General features: G+C 33.9%; 2 protein-coding genes and 1 non-coding gene across 6 annotated transcripts; 1 reads left to right on the forward strand and 2 right to left on the reverse strand.

Annotated features, from left to right (window-relative positions):
- Positions 1 to 202: 202 nt before the first annotated feature.
- On the reverse strand, positions 203 to 3,020 carry LOC129308644 (SNF1-related protein kinase regulatory subunit gamma-1). Its single transcript, XM_054949909.1, has 6 exons — positions 2,785 to 3,020; positions 2,346 to 2,518; positions 2,004 to 2,174; positions 1,632 to 1,907; positions 1,267 to 1,430; positions 203 to 1,163 (listed from the first exon to the last, which is right to left on the reverse strand). Exons 1-6 carry the CDS (start codon positions 2,948 to 2,950, stop codon positions 866 to 868), a joined length of 1,248 nt encoding a protein of 415 aa, XP_054805884.1. The 5' UTR covers positions 2,951 to 3,020; the 3' UTR covers positions 203 to 865.
- Positions 3,021 to 7,172: 4,152 nt separating this feature from the next.
- On the reverse strand, positions 7,173 to 26,351 carry LOC129308473 (pre-mRNA-splicing factor ATP-dependent RNA helicase DEAH1-like). 4 transcript variants are annotated; one of them, XM_054949582.1, is made up of 28 exons: positions 26,061 to 26,351; positions 24,659 to 24,763; positions 24,400 to 24,530; positions 24,065 to 24,259; positions 23,879 to 23,950; positions 22,711 to 22,797; positions 22,200 to 22,233; positions 22,026 to 22,080; positions 20,857 to 20,916; positions 20,617 to 20,688; positions 19,023 to 19,086; positions 18,099 to 18,178; positions 17,807 to 17,874; positions 17,644 to 17,701; positions 17,383 to 17,440; positions 17,240 to 17,308; positions 16,821 to 16,889; positions 15,261 to 15,350; positions 14,742 to 14,828; positions 14,390 to 14,505; positions 14,246 to 14,312; positions 12,867 to 13,907; positions 12,665 to 12,727; positions 12,216 to 12,339; positions 12,043 to 12,143; positions 8,549 to 8,611; positions 8,382 to 8,454; positions 7,173 to 7,622 (listed from the first exon to the last, which is right to left on the reverse strand). In XM_054949582.1, exons 2-28 carry the CDS (start codon positions 24,756 to 24,758, stop codon positions 7,582 to 7,584), a joined length of 3,138 nt encoding a protein of 1,045 aa, XP_054805557.1. In that variant the 5' UTR covers positions 24,759 to 24,763; positions 26,061 to 26,351; the 3' UTR covers positions 7,173 to 7,581. The 4 variants fall into 4 exon arrangements, with proteins under 4 accessions (XP_054805557.1, XP_054805556.1, XP_054805558.1 ...); XM_054949581.1 differs by having other exon boundaries at positions 12,644 to 12,727; XM_054949583.1 differs by lacking the exon at positions 26,061 to 26,351 and having other exon boundaries at positions 12,644 to 12,727; positions 24,465 to 24,530; positions 24,659 to 24,766.
- Positions 10,832 to 10,950, forward strand: LOC129310184 (5S ribosomal RNA). The gene has a single exon (XR_008593027.1). It is a non-coding gene; the product is annotated as a 5S ribosomal RNA (ribosomal RNA).
- Positions 26,352 to 27,378: the final 1,027 nt, after the last annotated feature.

Here is a 27,378-nt window from a genome sequence, read left to right on the forward strand (position 1 = left end):
TTTTGAAATGGCTGATGGGTTAAAAAATAAGCTATCTATCTATATATTATAGATATAAATATGTTATTTTAAAATTTCGCCTCTCTTACTAACATCTCACTTTGGATGATGAAACGTGAACATGTTATTCATCTATTTTTCACTGCATATTTTGGCCTACGGACATGTATCAGGAGCCAATCAAGCTTCAAAAGTTGTGATCTGTCAGTGTGAATATCCAGTTATATCATCATTGAAATGAGTCCTTTTACTAGCATCCTCACCTTGCTCTCCTGGATAATTGATAGAAACATCAGTTTATCCTCATCAATATAAGATATATATCAAGATGAACCATTTACAATTCATGAATAATGCGGCTCATTCTTCAATCCCCATGCCAAGCACAGAGGACAAGATTTGCATAGTTTCTGACAAAAACAGATGAAAGCACCAATCTTACCCCACCTCTGGAACCAGGACCAGGGAGCATAACATAACCATGCGAATCATGCAGAAATTTCCAGTACCTTGTGGAATTGAAAGTCGCATGTTGTGTCCCAAATAGACTCTCAAGAAAAACGGCTTCGTTTCTACGATCTCTTAACCTCAAGAGAGCATAATGATGCAGAGAACTCGTACGGTTGAAAGGGAGCTCGCTTTACAAAAAAGAGTTCAATGGTTTCATGGAAACAACAGAATACACACAATCTCACTCTCATGCTGTGGTTAGACGTACGGAAGTAATTTGCAAACTACACGTCACAAACACTAGTAAGTCCACCGTCTTCTATCCCTAATAGGAAGCACAGAGAACAATTTTTTTTATTAATAGATAGGAAAATTAGATATCAAGAACTGAAAAGTTGTTCATTCTTGAAGCATGTTAAACCCGGCTGTCTGGAGGCAGAGGAAGAACACCATCAAAGAAATCACCAAAATAGCCTTTGGGCTCGTCCACTAGCCTTGAGATGATATCTCTGAGTGTGATCACTCCTTCTAGATCACCATCATCACTCACAACATATATCCGGTGAATCTTCTCATGGTCAAGCAATTGAATCAATTCTTTGACAGTGCAATCCTTTTGGCATGTAACCAAGGCGCTCAACATTGGGAAGGCCTCTTTGTGCTTCTCTAAATAGCTTCTAACTGCTGTCAGAAAGTCTTCTACTGTAATAGCTCTGTCATATTATAAAAACAACCAATGAGTATGCCACACAGAAGATCAAAAGAATGGCAATATCAAGGATGAATAAATCGAAGAGATCAGAGGAGCTGTTGAACCTATAATCGTGGTAAATTTCTGGAGCAGTTAGCAAGAATTGAACATCTTGTAGGCTTATGTTACCCACAGCCTTGTTGCTGCCCCTTTCTATCACAGGTAACCCTCCAATCCTCTTTTTCCTCATCAATCTAAACGCCTGAAGCACTGGTTCATCCTCATAAACCTGCAAACAAGAAAAAATCATCCATTGCAAAGGAAATCAGTAACAATCATTCTCCTTGAAAGGGTGAGATGTAAGCGAAAGAGATTTTCTTAGTATTAATTGCATGGCATTAAAGCTGCCTCTTTACAATTGTATGACAGATTAAAATGTTCACCATTTGTATTAGCTGAAACAGAACTTCAACTTAAGACGGTTACACACCTTGATGATGCAATCAGGTGTCATCACGGGAAGACCAACTTCAGATAGTTTCTTGGTTCCCCAACTCTCGAACCACTGAAGCCCCACGCACTCCGCCAACATATGAATAACACCAGACTGTGTAATAACATTATCAATAGTTTCTGCACCCGGATCCACCACAGGAATACTCTTCATATTATACTTCGAAAGTAGCAAGAGCATGGTCAGAAATGAGTTTGATCTTTGCAATGCAAGAAATGGTGCCCAGCGGAATGATCCTGAAATATCACAAACCTGTGTGCTAAACAGTTAGCTAGTGAAATAAGATTCAATCAAATCAGCTACAAGAATCTTTTGCTTTCAGTCAACATTGCAAGGGGGCAATACAACCTTGGTATTCTTATAAAATTCAGAAGAAGTTAGATCCTCAAAATAGTTGCCAGAAGTTGTTGCTGCAGATCCAAATCCTAAGCCTCCAAGTTCTAGAGGATAACTGAAACCATTAGCTGCATCTACATTAGCACCTCCACTGGTTGGACTCTTGGGAGATAGAGGCTCAGACTGTCAAGGATATGAATTACCACGTTGGCTTACAAAACCAAAACCAAAACCAAAACCAAAACCAATTTACGCAAACCGAACCACATGCATTCTATTATCACACACGTAACTTTTTTACCCCTTTCATTATTTGGGCACATTCCTTGTAGGTTAGTAAGTTGGGATGCTAACCTGTTGCAAGACCCATACAACAATTCCTGCAAACTCAACTATTCCGATATATCTGTCAATCCAAGTAGCACCTTCAGGTGCTTTAACATCCACCACCGGTGCGCTCAGAATATTGTGGTGTGCTAGTATTTCTACAGCTTCCGGTAGGGTGGCGTCTGATTTTATCTCCACCACTGAACACAGAAATTTTACACGTTCAAACACAATCCAATCACAGAGGAAGAAAGTAAGAAAAATAAATGAATTGGTTATATGAGACTACTACCAGATACAAAGATAAAAATGATGAGCGTGTCCATTGATCAAACAGACATCATCATCAGTACATTGAATTTTCATCAGGATCGATTTGAAATCAAATATCATAGAGCGATTCAGCCAATCCAGGAATTCCATGTACATGATCATATAAATATATGTAAATTAACACGATCATCACCTTGACTTGAAGGAGCTGAAGGGAAAGCAGACACTGGGATGCTTTCGAAGCAAGCGTTAAGCTTCTCGGTGGGACTTAGCTGTGGCTCCTGAACGTCCCACAGATCCTCCACTCGCATCCCCAGCTTCGCTTCTGGGCTTCGTGGACTCTCTCCGGTAGCCGCCATAACTCTCTCTCTCTCTCTCTGTCTCTCTAACTCTCTGGTTTGTCTCTCTCTTGTCTCTCTGATCGAAACGCTGACAAAGAGAGTGCATCACAAGCTCATAAATAACTTCAAAAAAATCTACTTCCACTATACGTACCGCTAAGTTATACCTGAGATCTTCGCCGTTGAATCTATAGACTTTTGATATTACATCGTTGATTTAGAGCATTTCGGAAACTTCGATGACGCTGATGACTGAACTATAACGGTCAAAGAATTTGGATTTATTTCCACGTACTATTCGCGTTGCTTATCCATATCCATAATTGCAATATTCAAGACTCATCATCCTCATCCAGATTTTACTATGGGCCATGATTGTGTGCTACACTAACATGCGCCGGGACGTGCCTTGCTCTCCGTTACCGTTCTCGCAATGAGCCGTACACTATCTAAATTAATTAATTATATGTGAGGAAAAAAATCCCACATTTCCGCTAGAAAAATAAATGTATAATAAATAAATCCCATAATTCAAATATTTCTACTCGTTTAGATTGCTCATTACTCTATCGTCTAAATTTTGTTCATCATTGCCATTAGAAAATTGTAGACCATTATGGTCAATTTCTCTCCCCTCTTGATGAGTTGATTTGATATGGCCAAGCAATTTTCAGAGTTTAAGCAAGAAATTATTAGTCTTACATTATTAAATTTAAATAAAAATAATAATAGGACCTAACAATAATTGAAGAGAAGAAAAAGCGGACTTCAATGCAAATCAAAATAGGTCAAAATGTATCACCAAAAAAAGTCAAAATTAAATTAAATTAAAATACTGTATATAAGTCGTGATTTCGTAAAGATTGTAATATATGTATTTGTTGTATATAAAAAGTAATTAGATATATAGATTGTTATTACTTTCTAATAGTTAATATGTGAGATATTAATTCCGTCTTTCGTTGGCTTAAATAATCTTGAGATAGGAATATATTTGTTTGCAAGGTTGAATCTCCCATTCCATTCCTTTAGGAATCTTCATTCCCATGAGCATGGGAGTGTGGTTCCATTAGAACTTTGATGGAGAATGGTGTTTCAAGCGTAGAGTTATGGGCTGTTAAATTATTATTTTACGCTTAGTCCCATTGAGATAATGGTTCTTATTATTGTGGTATTAATTTCCACCCATAATACTTGGCTTGGATGTACTACATATCTTTTAGAGAAGAGGAAATATTTTACATCAACTGGAGCGTGGACTAGTTCTGAATCTGACAAATATTTGGTTTTATTAGGATATTGTGAGTTGCATGTTTGGATACTCTTAATCTATTTGTCACCTTTGAAATGCCTCAATAAGTGTCTGTTTTGTGAACGAAATGGAAATTCAAACGGTTATTATTATTGTTGCTGGTGGGGTCTGTCAACATGCCCACTTTCAAAAAAGCTCATTATACTTTTGCAATTTAGTTATCCTCTTCCAATTAAATCAATAGCTAAATATAGCTGGTTCCATTAATAAAGATTTGACACAAAATTCACAAAATTATGAGTTTAAATCTCACTATCAATGTAAAGATATTGTTGATGGATAATTTATAAATACTTCTGTAAGTGGTTTTTAAGCCTAGAAATATATATATTGGCCCAAGTGAGTCCTTGAGACTCGATTCATCTAAACTAACTATTAAGTTTAAATGATAATTGCTACCAATAAAAGTTACTCAAATTGATAAGAATTTAACCAAATAACTTACAAGATTATTGAATCAAATATCCTTACCAACATAAAGGCCTTGTTGGTGGGTGTATAAATGCTTTTTGATAAAGGCATGCCTGATCTTGATGAGAAAAGAAAAAAAATGAATGAATTGTTTAATAATTTTAAAATATATTAAATACTATCAACGATTAAGTTCCAACATAACTAATATAAAAGTTTCAAAAGTAAATTTCTAACCTAATTATAATTGAGAAATAATAGCTCATGTGTTAACTATTCTTGTCTAAACCTTTTTTTTACCCCTAACTAGGCTTTTTTTATAGCATTAAGAATAGATTTCACTAACAATAGAGATTATCTCTCCCAAATTTAGGAAGACAAATGAGATACCTCTTGTAACTAAATTGTTACATATACAAGTGTTGAGATTCAAACCTCCAACTACTTATTTAAGTGATGAGAAAACCTTTACCACTTACACCAACTTTAATTGATTACCCCTACCTGGCTTTTAGGATTATAAATTGTAGTTTGAATCAATTAAATGAGATTCCAAACAAGCACTTATTAGTTGTAGAAGACTTTTAATTAGTTCTTAAAAATAGAGGTTAAGAAAATTAAATGTAATTTTTTAAAACCACAACTTTTGAGCAGATGATTTTTATTGGCTAAAATGTGGTTTTGAGTGTGAAATGTGTTTAAAATGATTTATGAAGTGCTGGACTCCATGGCATGAGCTGCGTGCACGTTAATTAATGTTAACCTTTTCATTCTTTATTATTTACCATTTCCTATTGATTGACAATTATCTTCATCATACATCCAAACAGTGTGGATGAAGCAAATTGCAATTTCACCCTTCTTTAAGCTGTGTTAAAAATATTAAATTATTTTTTTCATGTCAAGTGCCACATGTTTTATTAATCTGACAAGGGAAAACCATATTAATAAGATAACTGAGTTATTAATAATTGGAGTTTTGTGTAAAAAATATTTAAGGCAGTTAATTTTAAATTTTAAAAAGTGATTGTCAAGTGCCACATGTTTTATTAATCTGACAAGGGAAAACCATATTAATAAGATAACTGAGTTATTAATAATTGGAGTTTTGTGTAAAAAATATTTAAGGCAGTTAATTTTAAATTTTAAAAGTGAAAGAGATTGTATGCATTTTACTTTAGAGTTTAGGAAAATTTCATATACTCCCTCCGTTTAAAAATATAAGGTATTTTTAACTAAATCTCACTGTTAAATAAAGTAGTTCCTTATTTTCAAACTAATCCTATCTTTTCATATTTATCATTATTAAACACTTTATAATAAATATAAAGTCACTATCAATACGAACATTTATGAAAAAAAATAATAATTACACCTCAAAAAATTAAAAATATCTTATATTTTTTAACATTTAACTCCTCAAAAAATACCTTACATTTTTGAAATGGAGGGAGTATATTTTAACCTATTTTTCCCCTCAAATTTTTCATATATAGATTATTAGAGATAAAGTGCAAAAAGGGGAAAATGCATTTACATTTGTTTGCATTCTTTACCTATCATTCGGAATGAGGGTACCTAAAAGTGCCAATTTAAATGCTAAGATTAGAAGAATTTAAAAACTGCATCACAGCTTTTTATTTACTAGAAAAATTCAAGATAAATTACTATGTAAGAATGATGGTGTGTCTCAATATAATTAATAAGAATAATATTGAAAGCTGTATATTTGTTTAAACTAACTTTTAACCCTTTTTTTTTTTTTTTGCTTAAATATGAATTAATTAGAAGTGGCTTGTACCCATCTAGGAGGGAGTATTTGCCAAATCAAATGAACTTATGCAACCCCATGGAATAAATAAACACATCTCCAGGAACCCCTTTTGATTACAAATTGAAGCTAAGTATATGTTTAATTTGGTTACAAATTGAAGCTAACTATATGTTTAATTTTCAACTTGCCAAAAATACATTTTCATTTATTAAAGATTCACTTGACAAAAATTAATTTAAAAAAAATTAATTGTTACAACGATATTTGTATTTGAATATATTTTTTTAAAAAATTAATTTAATAAACTAAAAATCATTTAAATTATAATAGTAAAATATACTTTTGAATATATTATTATCAAAAAAAATATTAATTTATAGTGATTTATAATTTTTATTATATAAATATAAAATATTTTAAATAACATAAAATTTAACCTATAATGTTAAAACACTTAATCTCTAATTATTTATACTTTTTTAATTTGTAATTTTAAAAAATATGATAAAAATTGTAATTTTATTATACATTAATACTAAAAATTAAAATGATTAATTATTCAATTTATAATGTTAAAACTTGATACCTAATCATTATTATTATTATTTAAATAATAATTATATTTTTAATGAATTAACTATTTTTTAAATAAAAAAATTAAACTTAAAATAGTATGATCAAATAACATCTCACTTTTTAAAAGCTCCATCATTTTAAGTTGATCAAGAGCACATTCAATCACATTTGAAAAGAATTTTTTAAATGGACTTTTTGAAAAAAATTAGAAACCAAATAACATCTAAATTCAGAATCCATTTCGAACGTCCTTTTGAAGATCCAAAAGGAAAACCAAACAGACCCTAAAACTCAAAAAGAGGCGCCATGTTTGGGCTTCCCTGAACTAGCCAACCACACCCCTCCCTACCAAGAAACGCTGCAAGCGGGGCCATGCATTTTACAATATCAATTAAGGATACGCCGATATTTGATTTCTTTTCTTTTTCACAATGTGAATAATGTTACTCTAAATCTGCAAAATGTTATTTACATTGCCTTGTCCCGCCGGTAAGAGAAGCTCTTCTCACATCCACCTGATGAGCGTTCTTTAATCCTCCCAACCCATCTCCAGAAATTTGCGTGCTGTCTGTCCAATCATGCTCGTCCTGCTCCTCGAGGCATTTTCTTGGAAGCAGCTGCCACAAACAATCTAATTCAGCTAAAGATAAACTAAACCTCATTGATATATTATATGGTGATTGAACAAATTCCCTCTCAGAAACTAATATGCAAATTTAGAGACAAATAACAAGAGTCCATCACAACCATCAATTCGCAATTAAATGAACGTTCCAGACCGCACAAACCAAAACAAACATTTCATTAATTCCTGTGAGGTGCAAACGGACCGCTGTAATGGACACTTCCCACCCATTACTGAATTAAACCCTAAGCTTCATTACAAGCAGTCAAGCGCCAAGCTTTTATGATGTCACATTCTAAGATAAGGGTAGAATTTAATTCTAGATTATTCAAATGTTATAACGGATAAATTTCTGGAAGAGTATCAATTACAATGACTAGACTAGCAATCTTTAACAAGCAGTCTGATAACACATAACAAATCACAAAATCAATCCTCCATGCTTTAAACGTGAATATTTGAACTACATCAAGATATCCATCAAAATCCCTAGGCTTAGAACATCAAATTCTTTTTCCTTTGAAGAATGACCACAGCACAAATGAAAATAACGAACTGCAAGGGAACATCATCTAAAATAGTCATAACTCATTATAAACCTGTTTTGCTTGCATGCTGACAAAGTTTCATTTTGCATATATTTTATTCACATAAAGACTGAGCTAAAGCCCATGTTATTTGTGAAAAAGCCTCAACAACTATAATTACTCTTTGCGGAAATAAAACAGAATTGCGTGAGGAAAGTGCATACCATCTTCAACATCCTTAAGCTTGTAATAGTGAGGGGCTATCTCCACCAACCACTCTGGCTTTAGTTCTGTGACCTGCAGTTCCAATAGGTGGCTTCAGCTATTAATAAGTATTATCCAGTCAAAGATGTCGTAGTAGAAAAATGAATTGATTAACGATTAGGGTTACCTGTCTCATGTACTCCTTGGTAGTAAGAACCAGTTCATGATATACAACCCATCTTGGAAGCACCTTTGAAATGTAAATTAAGTATAAATAAGAATCAGGAAAGAGTATCAGTTAGATATTCATTGCAAGAACATAGCAGTCATAACTTGTGTTTTGAACATTCATGTGTAAGCAACATAAAAGATTCTTTAATTGCTTTAAATAATTGTTACAGGAAGCTTCAAATTGAGTGGAAGAACAAGGTCCTGAGGAATGTTCCATAGCTTATGAACAAGTTCAAGCATCAATCCGACAAGATTACAATTTAAATGCTGATTAACCTTCATGAATAACGGAACAAATTTACTAGGTACTGTGTAATAGGAATATTATAATGGCATTGGAGCACCCAACCTCCCCTGAAAAAATTTGAGAAAAGGAGGTCTAAAGCAACAAGCATTTGAAAACTTATGATCAGAAGTAATAGCTCCCTTCACAATCAATGATATTGGCAGGCAAGACAAGGTTAAATTACAGATATTCAAGCCAGCGGCACATATATTTAACTTTCATGACACTAAAAATCTGTCCACTTGAGTTCTTCCTAGGTTTGGGACTTTTAATTTATATAAACTTGGACTGCCATTAAATAATAATTATGATGTAGAGTTGATAGGCAGCAACTTTGTGTACGTCATAACCTATATTAAAAACTGAACTGGACGGTTCAATTGGAAAACATGAAAACGATACTCCAGTCCAGTCTAAACTAATCCCAAACCAGACAAAGTTAAACCGATTAGGAACCAACAACCAGTAAACAATAAGACCAGCTTTAATAAACTAGTGAAAGGAAATAATGAGTTTTGGGCTGTGGATAATATTTTATGCCTCAGCCTATGTGCTTTTCAATCAATTTCCCATCCTTTAGCGTTTTATAGACAACCTGATCCAACTTCTCCCATCACATAAGCAATGTGGGACTTAAAGTAAATAAAGTGAAGGCAAGCACAAGCATTCAGCTTCTCCTCCCAGCTCAGTTTCATCTTCCTTCACCATCTTCTACTCTCACTCACTCACTACTGTATTCACGTGTGGGTCCCATGCCTTTATTCCCATTCATTTTATCAGTTGGAGCTTCAACTTTTGTACCTTCTTCACTCTTACTCAGTTACGGTTTTTTTCTTGTCTTCCTCCCTATCATCTTTTAAACTAAGGCTTTTGGCTTCTCAATATTTTCCTCCCCCTTCTCAGCATCGTCATCTGCTCCCTCTTCTCATTATGACTTTTTCACTCTCAGTTTCTTCTTCAATCTGCGTTTCAATCTCTGCAACATCAGAGCATTTTTCTTGGTTTCTGATGTAGCCGTTGGGGATGTCAGACAAATAAGAGGGGTAACAGCTAACAACAACAACAACAAGCCTTTATCCCACTAGGTGGGGTCGGCTACATGGATTGCAAGACGCCATTGTGCTCTATCATTTATCAAGCTTTTAGAAATATTATTAATTAAGAGATCACGTTCAACAACTTCCAAGAGTGTTCTCTTAGGCCTTCCTCTACCTCTCTTAATCGGACTCAAAGTTATATGTTCCACTCTTCTCACTGGTGCCTCCCTTGGTCTTCTTTGTACATGCCCAAACCATCTCAACCGATTTTCTACCATTTTTTCCTCAATAGGTGCCACCCTCACTTTTTCACATATGTGCTCATTTTGAATTTTATCTTTACGTGTATGTCCGCACATCCATCGTAACATTCTCATCTCTGCTACTCCAACTTTATGCTCTTGCTGTCTCGTTAGAGCCCAGCATTCACTACTATATAACATTGCCGGTCTGATAGCAGTACGATAAAACTTTCCTTTAAGTTTATTAGGCACCTTACGGTCACAAATAACTCCTTTAGCTTTTCTCCAATTAAACCACCCAGCTTGAATTCTATGTGAAATATCTCCACTGATTTCGCCATCATTTTGAATAATGGCTCCCAAATATCTAAACTTTTCCACTTGAGGTATAATTTGATCTCCCAATTTCACTTCCAAATTATTTTCGAATAGTCCTTTACCAAATTTACAATATAAATATTCCGTCTTACTTCTACTCAGACGAAAACCTTTCGGCTCCAATGTCCTCCTCCATAACTCAAGTTTGCAATTAACCTCTTCTCTTGTCTCTGCTATAAGAACTATATCATCCGTGAAGAGCATACATTTCGGGATTTCCTCTTGAATATGTTCCGTCAAAACATTTAAAATCAAGTTGAACAAATAAGGACTCAGAGATGATCCCTGATGTAGTCCAATCCACTCAAACCAGCACTAATGCACCGGATCCCATCAGAACTCCGCAGTTAAGCGTGCTTGGGCGAGAGTAGTACTAGGATGGGTGACCTCCTGGGAAGTCCTCATGTTGCGCCCCACTCAAACTCCGCTTATGTTTATAGCCGGTCCCAAGCCTGGGTAAAGGAGGAGGGTTGTGTTAGGCCATCAACAGCCAATGTAAAAATTTGTTGAATCTATCATGAACAGGGGTAACAGCTAACAAGGGGCAGAAAAGATAAATCCAGCCGGTCAAAACTATTATCCTAAGGGTAAAGAATTTAAGCATTAAGTCATAATGCGCATGGGGTAGGTGTGGATTCAGTTTAGATGCTAGGGTCACCTTTTTACTTGCTTTAATATTTTGTTCTTATTTTGTTAGGGCTCAGATTATGTTTTGAGAGCGAGATAGAAGTAAGGAGAGTGTTGGTCTCTCGAACACTAGCGAGGGACCTTGTTCTGTGTTGCTATGTTCTGTCTCCTTGTAATTTATTTCAGTATTAGGGAACAGGCTTTTGGCCAGAATCAGTGACTTCCCCCTTGTAACACTGATTCGGTTCTCAAGTTATCAATAGCAAAACCTTAGAATTTCCCTTAGTTGTCAACTCTTGCATATAAATTCTTTTGTGTTTATTATAGAGCTGAGCTCTCTCTCAGTTTCTCTTAGCAAATATAGCTTTCTTGTCCTCTTTCTTCTTGCTCTCATCATCTGTCTTCTCACTTCCTGGCACTTTTCCTTCCCTCGCATGTTTTTTAGATTTTTTTTGGTTAAAATATCATGAAATCATTATTGAAATTTTGTTATATAATATTTTCAAGATGAAATTAAAAAACATACCAATTTCATACAATTGTTTCAACCATAGTCTAACCATTAAACATTGAATTAGCACTTTGACCAGTCTTGTTTTTAATAGCTTAGTGACAATATTAATTAGCCATGAAGAGTAACGAGATAATTTGCACCATAATAGATTCAAAAACTTGTTATGAAGTAAAATTTCTATTGAAATTGCACTGAGGCCAATCTCTTCAATGAATTGTTTACACTTAGTTAGTTTTGCGCTCAACCTGCTTAGTTCACAAGAAATCTTCCAAGCAAATTTTTTTCCAAATTATTGCATAAGGAAGGAAACAATTCATTGGAGAGATAGACTAAGCGAATTATTAACAGCTTACAGCTGAAAGGTACCTGAGACAATCCAGAACTAGGATGTATATGAACAGTCTGTGGATGTTTTATGGTCCGATAAGATCCATTCTTTTGCAGCCTTGCAGAATGTGGGAAAAAGCCTGCAGTGGTTAAAATTAGATTAAGTAGGCTATGAAAAAAAGAGTGCAAAAGTACAACTATTGAGAGCTTACCAGATGTTATCGATTTTTTTATGGCATCCGGATCACCTTCGTTTGAAGTTAGTTCAATTTCAACCCTCTCCAAAAGGCCTGCAAGTTGATCTCGGATATCCCTAGCCCGTTTCATACTCCGCACCTGCACATCAGAAGAAAATCCATAAAAGAAATTCCAACAAAATTCAAACTCAAGGAAAGAAGACAGGTTACAGAATCTTGGATAGTGAGATCATGAGTTACAATGCTTGTGCGGGAAACATTATACATTGGCATCACTAAAGATATCCAATCAATTGCGTCCATAAAACACGTTCCACTAGGATTAGGACCTACAGACGCTTAAAGATATATTCTTCTCAGCACATTCATGCCCTATTTTGGTATTAAATATGAGATCAGCAACACCAAATATTTCCACTAAATATAGACGTAACAGCACTAACTTGCAAACTGACGTAAAGCACCTGTATATAATTTTCGTAACACCACTGTGTAGAGTAATTGGTCTCCTTCCATGAATTGTATACCTGAACAGCAAAAACTCCCAATGAATTAGCATAAACAGAAGGTTAAACCAAATGCCTAAGCAGTTAAAATTAGGTGTCTAAAATATCACAGGCGTTCACTATGGAAATAGTCAAGGGGCTAACTCTTAAATAATTAAACCTTTAGCAGTGCAATATGATCTCCAACATTTCCAGTGTGGAAATTCATGCGTGCATTATCTGCATGTACTTGTTTATCCTTCGGACGGTAAAATACCGAGTTCCCAATAGAAAGCATAGCAGCGATAGAAATGATATCCTCCGAACACTTGTAATTGTCTGAAGCCACTATCATTTTAGATAACATGGGATCAAGGGGGAACTCTGCCATCCGTCTACCTACCTTTGTTAACTCACCAAGCTTATTTAACGCACTCAATGCAAATAGAAGCTCCAGTGCCTTCAATAAAGCCTCAGCAGGTGGAGGATCCATAAAATCAAAGTGCAGCAAGTCATGAATCCCAAGGCTTTTCAAAGTCAAAACTACATTTGCAAGATTAGTCCGTTGTATTTCTGGTACAGTGTTGTCATCTAAATCATGGTAATAATTGTATGCAGTATACAACCGGAAGCACTTTCCAGGACCTGTTCTTCCAGAGCGACCGGCTCGTTGATTTGCAGATGCTTTTGAAATTGGTGTTATTAACAAGGATTCCATTCCTGTTCTTGGATTATAACTTTTCATCTTACAAAACCCTGGATCAATAACATACTTGATCCCATCAATAGTCAATGATGTCTCGGCAATATTAGTAGCAAGGACTACCTTCCGTGCTCTTTCAGGAGTCGGTTCAAATATCTTGGCTTGCAGCTCAGTTGGAAGGTTTGCGTATATAGGACAGATAATTAGCTCAGCAATTTTAGTCCCCAGGCCCTTAATTCGATATTTCATGATCTCTTCTGCTGTTTCAATTTCTTCTTGACCAGTTAAGAACACCAATATATCCCCAAGAGGTTGAGTTACATGGATTTGGAGAGCAGTTACAATAGCAGCATCTAAATAGTCAGCTTCTGGTGCCTTGGTATAGTGTATTTCAACAGGATATCGTCTCCCCGGAATTTTGAATATGGGAGCAGAATCAAAATAATCACTGAACTTCTCTGCATCAAGTGTGGCACTCGAGATCAGCAACTTAAGATCAGGCCGAAAACGAGAAATATCCTATGGGATAAAAACAGAGAACATAAGTATCTTGCTCTGATGGGTCATAAAGAGGGAATGCATCCATATAAGTATAATTGTAAAATAATAGCAGAAAAAATTACATGCCATTATTAAACAAACATAGCTAGGCAAATCATTGCAAAAACCTGATTATAACAGATTTCTTATACATATAGAAGATAATAAATGCAAGACACAAGCAGTTGTATGCTTCAACTTTCATGAAAAAGAGTCAGGACGCACGTTGTTCAAGAAAAACAACTCAACTGTCCATCACTCCACTTGAATGATAAAAGACAAAGATTTTGAATCCATAAAACAAATTTTCTGCTCACCTTTACTAATCCAAACAAAATATCAGTTGAAAGTGTTCTTTCATGAGCCTCATCCACCATCACAACACTGCAATTAGAAACAAAAATTCATAAGAATTGCATCGCATCAACTGATCAAGACCCAACTCAAAAATATAAGCTCACCTGTAGCTATTCAGATCAGGTTCACCAAGAAATTCTCTCAACAGCATTCCATCTGTCATATATTTCAGAATAGTCTTCTCAGAGGTGCAGTCCTCAAAACGAATGGAGTAACCAACCTTCAAAAATTAAAGCAATTGAATTATGAAAACTTGAACGATGATTGAAAGACTCAACTAGGGAAAAAAAGGAAGACATAGACAGTTCATGAATAAAAAAATCTTTTAGAAATGGCTGTTTCACCCAGATGACTACAAACATTAGCTCTAAGACACAATTTTAGTCACAAGTAACCCCTTCAACAGCAAATGTTTCATAAAAATAATTAACAATTGTATTGATGAAGGGATCCTACCTCATGTCCTAATTTCACACCCATTTCCTGTGAGACTCGAGCAGCAACACTCATAGCAGCAACACGTCGAGGCTGAGTACATGCAATCTGTTAAGAAGTTTAACCCGCTTTAAAATAACCAGCAGAGCTCCATTTATTTCTACCAATACCCAAAAAGGTTGCAATAATTCAGGAAGGAGAGCAGAAGTGGCTACAATTTGCATTAATAACACAGAATGATACAACAAAAATAAGCTTATGATGCTCATCATCATTAATAACACAGAATGATACAATTAAAATAATCTTCTGATGCTCGTCATTATAGAATGTACAGGCAGTTAATTGTCCACAAATTTACAAACATTAGTTGACAGAGACACAACATAAACAACAAATTATGAGTTTACCAGTGACCACACAACAAGAAATTTGTAAATGTTAAAATAGCTTGAACACAAAAAAATTCTACTAAAACATCAACAAAAACTGTAAAAGAATTTTAACACATCGCAAGCTAATTAAACAATGAAATGATACCTTCCCGTTCTTTGTGTACCCAGCTTCATGAAGATATTGGGGTATCTGGGTAGTCTTTCCAGAACCAGTTTCACCAACAATAACAAGTACCTATCCAAAGCAGTTGATCAAGGTTATTTGTCAGATTATACACTCTGAATGAATATAGAACTATTAGCAAGTACTCTGGTCAAAAAGGAATACAATGAAGTTCACAGGTGACAGAAATGAAGTCCAAATTCGGAGAGGAAAAAATCCAAACAACTCCCTTGAAAACATAAAAGAGGCATGAAGCCCGGGTTTTAATAATTTGTGGAATAAATTAGATAGCAACAACAACAACAACAACATGCCTTTATCCCACTAGGTGGGGTCGGTTAAATGGATTGCAAAACGCCATTGTGCTCTATCATTTATCAAGCTTTTAGAAATATTATTAATTAAGAGATCGCGTTCAACAACTTCCAAGAGTGTTCTCTTAGGCCTTCCTCTACCCCTCTTAATCGGACTCAAAGTTATATGTTCCACTCTTCTCACTGGTGCCTCCCTTAGTCTTCTTTGTACATGCCCAAACCATCTCAACCGATTTTCTATCATTTTTTCCTCAATAGGTGTTACCCTCACTTTTTCGCGTATGTGCTCATTTCGAATTTTATCTTTACGTGTATGTCCGCACATCCATCGTAACATTCTCATCTCTGCTACTCCAACTTTATACTCTTGCTGTCCTGTTAGAGTCCAGCATTCACTACTATATAACATTGCCGGTCTGATAGCAGTGCGATAAAACTTTCCTTTAAGTTTATTAGGCACCTTACGGTCGCAAATAACTCCTTTAGCTTTTCTCCAATTAAACCACCCAGCTTGAATCCTATGTGAAATATCTTCACTGATTTCGCTATCATTTTGAATAATGACTCCCAAATATCTAAACTTTTCCACTTGAGGTATAATTTGATCTCCCAATTTCACTTCCAAATTATTGTCGAATAGTCTCTTACCAAATTTACAATATAAATATTCCGTCTTACTCCTACTTAGACGGAAACCTTTCGACTCCAATGTCCTCCTCCATAACTCAAGTTTGCAATTAACCTCTTCTCTTGTCTCTGCTATAAGAACTATATCATCCGCGAAGAGTATACATTTGGGAATTTCCACTTGAATATATTCCGTCATTAGACAAACCTGCTTTATGTTTCACTAAAATCACATGAACACCTCCTTTGACTTTTAAAATATATTGCTCCCTTTTCTAGAAATCAAGTTCTTCTATACTTCAGTCCAATTTAAAATTTGTTTTATACAAATACTCTCCATGAACATAAATGCATATTTTTTCTTAACTAAAATACCTACATATCAAACAACTCCAAAGTGTAGATATACTGAAAAGAAATTACGGTTCATGAAGGGAAAATATATGTAATTTAGTTCATTTAAGTTATTTAGTCAAAAATTGAAATTAGTACATATTTTTAGAATGAATAACAGATCTGAATCATACTCCATCTAATAGTAGTGTGGGTAAGGGATAAATGAAAAGAAAGGGAACTAAAAACAAGTGGAAGTAAGCCATGCCTGATGTTCATGAACAGCTTGGATCAATTCATCCCGAAATGCATAGATGGGTAATGTTTTCCTCTCTTCCTGAATAAAGAAGACAATTAAGAGTGAGGAAACTGCATACAAGCTTGCAGAATGATGGTTTTTTTTTTTTTAACTTGTAGAATTTTAATATGTAAATCGAAAACAGCCAAATTCATGCATGATCAATGAGATTATTTCATCACTCAATCTTTCCAATTGACATATGATACCAAGAATATTAAATTTGTGGCCTGTCTAATCTCCGCTTGTACTTTTTTTTTTTTTTTTTTTGCTTAAGATGGTCAGTAGCTGAAGGTAATACATTAGGGTTCTTTGTGACATGCTAGCATCAGAGAAAATTGCCAACCCTCGCTTTCAAAGCTTACTTGATGTCAGTAATTACACACTACCTGAAGTGCCTCTGAAGCTGTCTTGGCCTTGGACTTTTCAAGTGAATCTGTCATCTCCTCGTTATCAAACTGCAAAGAGAGGCTGATTCAAACACAAGTATAGTTCCAAGAATCTAGCATGTGTCAACTTGTGATTGACATACCTCATCTCCATCCATCACTGATGCTTTAATAAAATCTATCTGGTCCTCAAACACAAACCTGAATATAAAATACAATTAATCATTTGTAGTTTTCACAGTTAAACAAGGAGTGATCCAATCAATCACATGATTTACTATACATTCATATCACTAACATTGGACGTAAATACTAAAGTGCCTTCCAATAAGCAAGTGTAACAAATCACTATATAATCTCTAAAATAAAACTAGTATCAAAATAAATCTATAAAAACAACTTACTGATAGTCATCAGATGTTTGCTTTTTATTTTTAGAACCAAACTTCAACGTTGCCTTCCCTGAAAAACATAAATTAGATGTATATACAGAATGATATAACAAAATATAACTGGTTTGGAATACACAGAAAAATAATGATAAAGCGTCAGGGGGAAAAAAAATACCAATTTGGTGCTCCTCCCATGCTTCTTGTTCAGCAAATGGGTTCATTTTCTCCTCAGCATTTGGATCCCTGTAAACAATAAAATGAAAGATTAGGTACTGTTAGAAACTTCATCTGTCAGCTTACATCAAAAGAAAATCTGAGGAAATACCGGACATTATAGTTTCTGATTATTATGGTGACATTGTAAATGAGATATCAATTTGTCCGGTTCCATATTTTCTAGAATTTGAAACCATGGTGATAAGTAAACTGAAACATCACAGCATATCCTAATGTGAAGTAAAATTAACCTGTAGCGCTGCAGAGCCACAGCAAATCTCTTTTCCTGATTAACAACCCCTTCATGATCATAAGCTTCTGGCATCCTGTACTGCACTCCCAGTTTGACATAGAAGTTTAGTGAGGATGTAGAAATGACTTTAAGTTCACAAGTAACAATATACAGTATACAGATGTTCCAATCTTCGCTCATCAAAATATGTTTTCAAGGACTGCAAATTTACATGTTTCATGAATTGTCCCCCCCCCCAAAAGCCCTGAAAAAAACTTCTGTAAACTAATAGAATGGTATCATCAATTGAAATTTGTAATTTGTAAACTGATTCTCTAGCCTACCAGTACCGATGGCAATATGGTAGTATTGATAGCCCACTTTCAGTAACTTTAAAGAATCTAAACAAAAAATGAAACTATGAAGGCAAGACCATCCAAATCCAGTCTTGAAAATATCAAAAGTGGAGGAAACATTTTAAGAACCACAATTTGTTTTATTTTTTTGGAAGAAGCTGTACAATTTGCAACGAGAATAACAATTATACATGGTTTGGAATTCAAACTGTACATATATAACAATAATGATGCTGCCAATAACAGTTATACATTGTTTGGGATTCAAACTCTAAATAATGAACTTGAATCACATGTCACTGCCTAGATTCCATACAGGTCAAAAGTATGAAAAAAAATAACTTAATGCCAACTTTCCTTTGCCAATGAGACATTGATATTATATTTTAAGAATTAGTCTTGAGCTCCACAGTCTTAGCATTAGTGAATTCTAGTCAATAGAAAGCATTTGCAAACCCAAACAAAAAGAAAATAATTGAAAAACAATTTCAAATTCAAAAGTTATATGTCAATAAACATTAACAATGAATAATAACTGAAATTTGACCTGCTAATCGAGGCATGCGAAGTTATAAACTTATCATTACCTCATTCACATCATCTTCCTCCATCGACCGCTTCTTTACAAGATCATAAATCTCTTTCTTATACCTGGGGAACAGAATGAACTGAGACTTCTCCCAAATTAAAGACAATAAAGCACATATTTGCAAGCATTCCTGCATTGTGATAGGGGGACTGTAATCTTCACATGCGCAAGCAGAAGACACCAAATGCAAGTACATATCCTAAACAAACAAGTTCAACATGCAACCTCATTTGAGCATAAAGGGGAGAGTTACTTGGCGATGTAGATATGGCACATGGCCTAAAGCTGTTTGCAGCAAAAAAAAAAAAAGCATGTGCAAAGTGAGTGAGATTTGCTTGTATAATGATGTAAAGAAACTCATGATCAGTTTTTCTCTGAATATCTTAAGCTCTCAATCTGTCGTTTGTTAAAACAATTCCACAGTATTCTTCACCAAGACATCTAGGTTTTGATCACTCTTCCCTTCTCCACACTTCAAGCACAATGGGCTTTTATTAAGGGGTTGACTTCAAGGTGACCTCATTCTTGGGTGAAGGTAAACAGCTAAAACTTTAAAGGAAAAGGTATCAATGATGTTAGGGTAGAATAAGGCATCCTCCAAAAGAAAAGGAAAAAAACAAAAACAATAGCAATAACAAAAAATAGAGTCTCAAACAGTAAAGAAAGCGGCACCCTGTTATTATAAAGTACAATCAAGAAGGTTAAGAGCACAGTTTCTCAGCATCTCATTTTATGAATTGTACTTCAAGAGGAATTAATTATTTCTGAATTTCTACTCAGTCTCCAGATAAAATAGTAGTCATCACAGCAGTAGCAGCGGTGGCAGCATTAGCAGTGGTAAAATGAGATCAGATATTGTAGACCCACACATTTATGTTTAACAGATGGGTGATAAAGAAGATAGCAAAGTAAATGATGAAGAATTCAGAACTGACAGGAAAGGGAATGAAAGGGTACCATTGCCTCTGTTATAAATTCTGGAGTGATTTCTTATTTTATCATCCAAACGAAATTGATAAAAAGATTCTATATGAGTTATGTTGCAATCCTTTAGCAAAGTATAATAGCATGTTGGAATAATAAAAGGAAGAAAAGAAAGGGACTTATTTTATACAAATATTATTTGAAAATCATTTGAAATAGTTTGGACATGTACAAAGAAAACCACAAGAGGCACTAATAAGGAGAATGGAATGGATAATTTTGAGCCTTGTTAAAAAGGGCAAAGGAATGCTAAAGAAATGACTTATGAAAGTTGTTAATCAAGACCACTTAGTTAACAACATTTCGAAAAGCTTGATAAATAATAGAACACAATAACATTGTACAATTCATGTAGCCAACCCCATTCAGTTGGACAAGGCTTGTTGTATTATTTGATGTTTACTATTTCTAAGTAAAAAAGGGTGGAATATCAATAAAGATGAGGGGGGAAAGAATCGCAGCTTAAATGTAATTTAAAATCAAAATAATGGAAGAGTGATGTTCAAAGTTCATGCATTACCTTTCAGAAGGGAAAACATAATTGCCTCTCAATAGCCCCAAAAAATTGAACCAGAAAACTTTAATAGAATTGTAATGAGATAAATTACCTGAACTCACGGTATTCTGCTTCTGTAAGCTTCACCCCTTCAAATAGATATTGCTCATCTTCTATATCATCTCTGAGATAAAACATGTTATATTGTAAAGACATATCCAATCATAAAAAATAACTCAATATTATAGCATATAAAGCAGCTTAATTAGAAGAAAAAAAAATCAATTATTCAACAGTAGAGACTGAATAATCTAAAAGTGCCAAGAAATAAGACAATGAAGCAAGATCAAACCTCAGTTCATCTAATTTCTTTTGCTCCCTTTTCTTCAAGTATTCTTGCCTTGAAACCTTTCTGAACCAGAAGCACAAAACAGGAAGTGTCATAAAATATTGCTTAGTTTTGGCCCTTTTCATAAGCAGTCAAAATTTATTCCTTGTATGAGAGAATATAACCAACTGATTTTGCCAATCCGAAAATGTACAAGTAAGTAAGACAGTAAATGTGAAAAATCCATGAAAGAAAATTAGTATAAGCACAAATAAGAGTGTTTTGTAAAAAAGAGAATATCTATAACATAATTTTTTGAAAAACGATGCTCAAGATAAGTGTAAGATGAAGCTTGATTATCTATTTCATTTCTCATCCTCCTTTATTTTCTTACAATTTTCTTTTATTGGAGTGGGTGGTGGTGCTCTCAAGTCCTTGCCATTGGGTGCAAACTATCATGAATACCGCAAAATCACTCAACTAAAGAATTCCTGATGGCAAATAACAAGAAATTCACATGTTGAGAAGGAATTCCTCACATTTTCATTTTTCACTTTTTTCCTCAGATTTTAACAAGAAATAAAAGGAATTTGATATGGATCCCCTGAATTGAAATTTCTTCAATTAAGCCTCAATTGAAGAGTATTAACCATCAGATTGTGATCTAATGGTGTTGAGGGAGGAGTTACAACTTTATGTTTTTAAAAAAAATAAAATAAACAAAGGTCTTCATTTCATCGCCATTAGGTCAGATCACAATCTGATGGTATTATGCATCAATTGAGAGGATCCAAATTCAGAATTCATATGAAGCACAAAGTAGCATAACTGAACATCCTCAACAGAAATACAACGGGAAATTTGATGCAGTATAATGTGGGCATGTTTTAAGGAAGAGGCTGTAGAATTTTCCCATGAAAAATTGAAAATTAAACTAACCTCTATAATGAACAAGGGGCCTACTGAGAAAACTTCTTTATGGCATCTGAGATGCTTTTATCATTAAAGAACATTTGAGAAATATAAAAGATAAATACAGATTAGATGGCTTATATAAAAGGAACTTTTTTCTCCAAAGACCTGGACCATAAACTACCAAGGCATTGACCAGTACAGCTATAAAATGAAGACGTCCTGACTATATAAATAAAATGCATAGCACATGAACAATGAATTAAAAAATATAAATAAACCTTAGACTTTCAATATCATTCTGCTCTGCAGCATTAGCTCTTCGAATTGCCTCTTCTATTGCAAGAAAGAATGAGGAAAGGTCAAAAAACCAACATACAAATCTATATAAATATGCATGCAAGCTTATATGTATACTTCAGGCATGGCAATAAACTGATATAGAATGCATATACCTTCCTCCTTTCGTGTTAATTTTTGCTCAGTTAACTGCCAAAAAAAAAACACAGAAAAAAGATCAAGATATGAAACATAGAAAGAGAGTTAGAAAAACCAAAGACCTGTTAATAGCTGAGCCAAGGAAATTTTATACATTATGCCTAGTTTCTGAGTCAGATCTCAGCCAATTAACTATACACACATGTGAGTATATAATATAATTTTTTTTCTTAAAGATCATTTAACAAAACATAATAGGCACAACAATTTCAAACGGTAAAGGCCAAAATTAAGGCCTTAGTAGCCATAGTCAATTCATGTAGCCAGTAACTCAGACACTAACTTATTCATATCCTTATTAACAAAGAACAAGATCATGAATGTTGTTTGATTCCATAAAATGATAGTTTATACCCTCCATCCAAAATAATGCAAATTAGGCAAGAATAAAGTCTAAGCAGACCAGACACCCACAATTGAAGAAAGAGGAAGAGAAAAAGTAGCTGAAATATACACAAACACAAGTACCTTTCTTGTCCCTGCTGCATCTCGTTCTCTTATATGTTGCTCTAATTCCTCCCTTTCTTTTTGGTCACGCAACCTTTCTTCTTCTGACTGTTTGCATATCAACAAGCAATCACAAAAGACGAAAACAGATGGGGAAAACATGCGATTGCCTAATGTCAAAGGAACCCAAACAAGAAAAAAAAACTATGACTACTCTATAAATCATTTACTTAAAATATTATATTAATCAGGAATGATATTAATGGCAGACTACAAAGCAATCCAAAACAAGAAATCCTAACAAAAATCAAATACTCCCTCCGTCCCAAATTGTAAGACAATTTGAGATAAGATTACGCATACTAACAAAGCTCGATAATACTTTACAAACTTATTTTTTTAAAACAAAACCATAAACTTTCAAAAATGCTCCTACACACTTAATTATTTACACTACAACATCATTTCAATTCTCTCTCCAGTCTCCAATTGAAGGATAATATTGAAAAATCATAATTAAAGAAACCTTAATTTTCTCAAATTGACTTATACTTTGGGACAATAAATACCTCCAAAGTTGTCTTATAATTTGAGACAGAAGGAGTAAAATAATAGAATCCTGAACCTATGAAGATACTACTAAGGAATAACATCTCTCTATGCCCATGATAATCATAAAAACAAACCCAAAAGGACTCCTATCAGTTACAAACTCTAAATTACTAATTACTAGGTGATTAAAAAAAAAAGATAACAGGATAGATTTTCTCCTCTAATACTGCATCAACATTAGATTAACATAACATTCATCTAAAACTCATGTATTCCAGCATCATAAGAGAAAACAACATCTCAACAAGGGACATTGCGAGAATAAACAAGAAGATCAAGCCTCCATAACTCATATTTTTGAAAGACAATAATAATCTCACTAGCCTTATTGCAAATACAGATCAACGTATCACCTAGCAAGGGCTCTAGTTAACCAATGGGAGAACATCTAAGATCAATGCAAAGTTGAATATATTAATTATAGAACTTAAGTAAAATCCAATTCTGAGCATGCACATAAATCCAGCTGATTGCACAAATCATAATCAGTAGAAACTAGAAAATATATCTCATATGTATTTTATCTAGAAAACTATTTAGTGCATTAAAACACACATTTATACACACAAAAAAGTACCTCCGAACCATCATCTTCATCTGGTGAAATTCGCCTCTTAACTTGTCTCTCTTTTTCCTCCCTTGCAATTACCTGCAGGTTTCCATTCCGTCAAAACAAGTCAAATGCTCTTAGAAGAACCACTGACCAGCAGCTTACCATGACAAAAGAAAATGAAAGTAAAATTTTAGGTTAAGAGAGCTTTGCCTCATCATCTTCATCATCATCCACTTCATTTTTCTTCCTGAACCGTTTTTTCCGACCTTCAGTCTTTCTGGACTCAGAACCAGTTCGCATGGAAGATCCATCATTGCTGTCATCATCGTCATCAGCATCCAAAATCGTGTAAGTCTTTTGCTTTCTAACCAGCATTGCAGCTTCTCGCTCTTGTTTCTGATAAATCTGACACATAATACAACAAGCATGGCAATGCAATAAAGATATAAGATGCTCCCAACATATAAGTTTTAAAGGATAAACGATGTTCTGATGGTAAATCTATAACTATACGTTCAGTGTGCCTCACATATAAAACAACTAACATTTAAGCCAGATGATTTGTGAGGAACTCTTGCAAAAATCTCTTCAGCAAATGCACAAGTCTCACCCGTTGATGAGCACCCAAATTCAACCAGTTTGCCCACCACATCAGCTGGTGAAGTAGCTTGCTTTGCTGCAACAACAATAATATATTTCCAAAATATTTCACATGAGCCCCAGGCCTCATACATTTTCCAAAATCAGTTTTAGAGATAATATAGAAGAAATTAACAGTATGGAAAGTGGTTTGAAATGAATTACATAGTCCAATAATGTATTGTATGATAGTGGGCTGAGAATATCCCAGTAGTGACATTAACTGGTCTGATACCCATGCCTTCAAACTATCATCATTCCCCATCTTCACTGCATGGAGAGCATAAAACACCAGAAATAAGACTAAAACAAATTGAAAGGCCAAGAAAAACTGAATGAATGAGCTGAAAATACCCATCAGTCATAAAAAGGTTAATCAAAAGTTGCACATTAAAAAAAATACAAAAAAAAACAAAGCAACAAATATTAGATCTTTGCAATAGATGCAGATGTCAAAGATGAGAGGTAGCCACAATAAGATTATCCACGTTAAAGGTGCAAAAAAAAGTGCTTGTTTTACATACATAGGTGCAGTAACTCACCGTGATAAAAAGGAAACAATACTTTGTAAATGAATGCAAGTCTTTCAAAAGTTCATTAAGACTGAAAAAATCAAAAACGGCATAGGAACCCAAGGCAATCAAACTTGGCTAGTATGAGCTATATTTTGAATACTTTGAACCTTCAAAGTTCAAAATAAAGCCAATGTTTTAAAAACCAAACTGCACATCAGACTGGAAGTGCCAGCAAATCACAATTTTTATGCTGGTTAGAACAGTAGTCAAACAAGTGATGTAATAATTAAATGAAAAAATAATATTATATGCATATAGCGCCACAATTTGTCGAGTTATCAATACAGTAGCATCACAAATCCATAATATATCTAATTTTCAATATAATAACGCTACAATAAGTGAAATTTCCATTAAAATAACACCGCAATATGGTTCTCTGTTTCTAAATTAAACGAGGTGCATATATCAGTCATCTACTTTCCACACTATGCATCAGGAGCATTTATATCGTCATAACCCTCCAGAATCATCTTTATATGCATATAAAATTTTAGATATTTGATTCTATAAATATTAAAACCCAATATACTTACATAACTGTCATCCAAGCAACACAATATTCAAAACATAGATATAAAAACAATCCAGAGTAGTAAACCAGCAGAAAACAATCAGAGAATACTCTGTATAAATGCATGATTTATAATTTCAATCCAAATAATAAAACCAATTAGACAATGAATCATTTATATAATTAAAATTTCAGACAATGAATCAATCGTGTAATTTTTAATGGCCAAAAAATCGTGTCATTTATAATTGACGCGCTACAAGAACAATGAATCAGAGAGTATAAGGTTATGATTTGCTCTCTTCATTTGTTTGATTGTATTTTTGTAGTCTCGTGGCATTTTTTTTATTTTTTTTCAGGTTACACCAGACCTCCCTAGTGTAAAGAATTTTTTGAATGAAATTCCCATTTTGACAAAAAAAAAAAAACAAACCCACCACAAGAACAATGAATCAGAGAGTAGGGACAGGGACTTTACATGGAGGCCACAAGATTGAGAGAGGAACGAGCTTTAGGTGCGATGGAGCGAAGAGAGTGAAAGGCCACGAACCACAAGCTTCGACTTCAGATTGAATGAAGACCAGCGACGCCGAAGAGAAAGACGGAGAAGGAAAAGGAAGACCAGTGACTCACGGGGGAAGATGGAGAGACCGTCAACGGCAAAGTTGCAGGAGCATGCGACTGTGCGAGAATAAATCAGAGCGAAGTGTATGAGAGCAAGACCGCGACTGCAGGGGCGGAACGGAACCAGGCAACCAGCCTTGAAGGCTCCAATGGGGCCAATTTTTAAAAAATACAAAGGTCTCGAACCATTAAATTAAATTAATATTAGTTAAGCCCAACAAATTTTTTTAAAAATAAATTAACATCGACTTAAATTATTGTAAATTCAAAAATTTTAATCATAAATAAGTATTTAAATATTAAATATAATATTTAAATTATAATAGAAATTTTTATTTGTAACTATTTAAATTAGAGAGTATTCAATTTGAATTATTTTCAATTGATTCGATTTTGTTTGGGTCATATTAAGATGACTCTCATCCCAACCCAAAAACAATTGAAACGGGACCTTATGAGGTGGGATGAAGAAGAAATTTAGAATAGGACACAAGATTACCCTCGAGACATTCCATCATAAATATTATATATATATATATATATTATTTTTTAAATATATATTAATTATATTAATATAATTTATACTCATGGTAATTATATCAATTATAATTTTAATACATGCAATTCTTATTTAAAATTAAAAATTTTTTATATTAATAATTTTAATGATATAGATTTATAGAGTAAATATTACAGGATAATATGTTTCTTTATAATATATTAATATAATTTATTCTTATATTTCTTTATTTAATAATTTTTGTTTATATCATACCTTTTGCTTTATTTCATGTTTTAATTAAAGAAGAAGAACAACGTCTTGATATTGTGTTCGGTTTGTTTGTGATTGTTACTCTTACAGCCTGAAGATAACTTGTAATTACTATCATAATATGTTATGCATTTATAGCTATAATTAATAAAATTTAATAATTAACTTTAAATTTACTTTTATATTTAAGAAGAACAATATGTACTCATATTGTTTTAATTTTAGACTTAAGAAATCATGTGATTTAAAAATTTAATGAATGTTATTATCCAGACCTTTCTCCCGCATTGTCCAATTTATCGAGATGGTGAGATGTTTCGATCTCATCTCAATCATGTTCCAATTCCTAACAGGATAAAATGACTTTTGAGATGAAATGGGACACAGTATCAAAATTTAG

Source organism: Prosopis cineraria, unplaced genomic scaffold (genome assembly GCF_029017545.1).
Source record: "Prosopis cineraria cultivar Desert tree isolate PC_DT_omini unplaced genomic scaffold, ASM2901754v1 PC4, whole genome shotgun sequence".
NCBI lineage: Eukaryota > Viridiplantae > Streptophyta > Magnoliopsida > Fabales > Fabaceae > Prosopis > Prosopis cineraria.

What these genes read in the sequence shown, in the direction of transcription:
- LOC129308473 (XM_054949581.1), bottom strand. Translation starts at nt 24,758, where the DNA reads ATGGGGAATGATGATAGTTTGAAGGCATGGGTATCAGACCAGTTAATG. An exon ending in CAGTGATGGATGGAGATGAG is followed by an intron (nt 17,309 to 17,382) that starts GTATGTCAATCA and finishes CTCTCTTTGCAG; the next exon opens with TTTGATAACGAGGAGATGAC. An exon ending in GTGTGAAATTAGGACATGAG is followed by an intron (nt 14,506 to 14,741) that starts GTAGGATCCCTT and finishes TAATTTTTGAAG; the next exon opens with GTTGGTTACTCCATTCGTTT.
- LOC129308644 (XM_054949909.1), bottom strand. Translation starts at nt 2,950, where the DNA reads ATGGCGGCTACCGGAGAGAGTCCACGAAGCCCAGAAGCGAAGCTGGGG. An exon ending in AATTTTATAAGAATACCAAG is followed by an intron (nt 1,908 to 2,003) that starts GTTGTATTGCCC and finishes TTTAGCACACAG; the next exon opens with GTTTGTGATATTTCAGGATC. An exon ending in CACCTGATTGCATCATCAAG is followed by an intron (nt 1,431 to 1,631) that starts GTGTGTAACCGT and finishes TCTTGTTTGCAG; the next exon opens with GTTTATGAGGATGAACCAGT.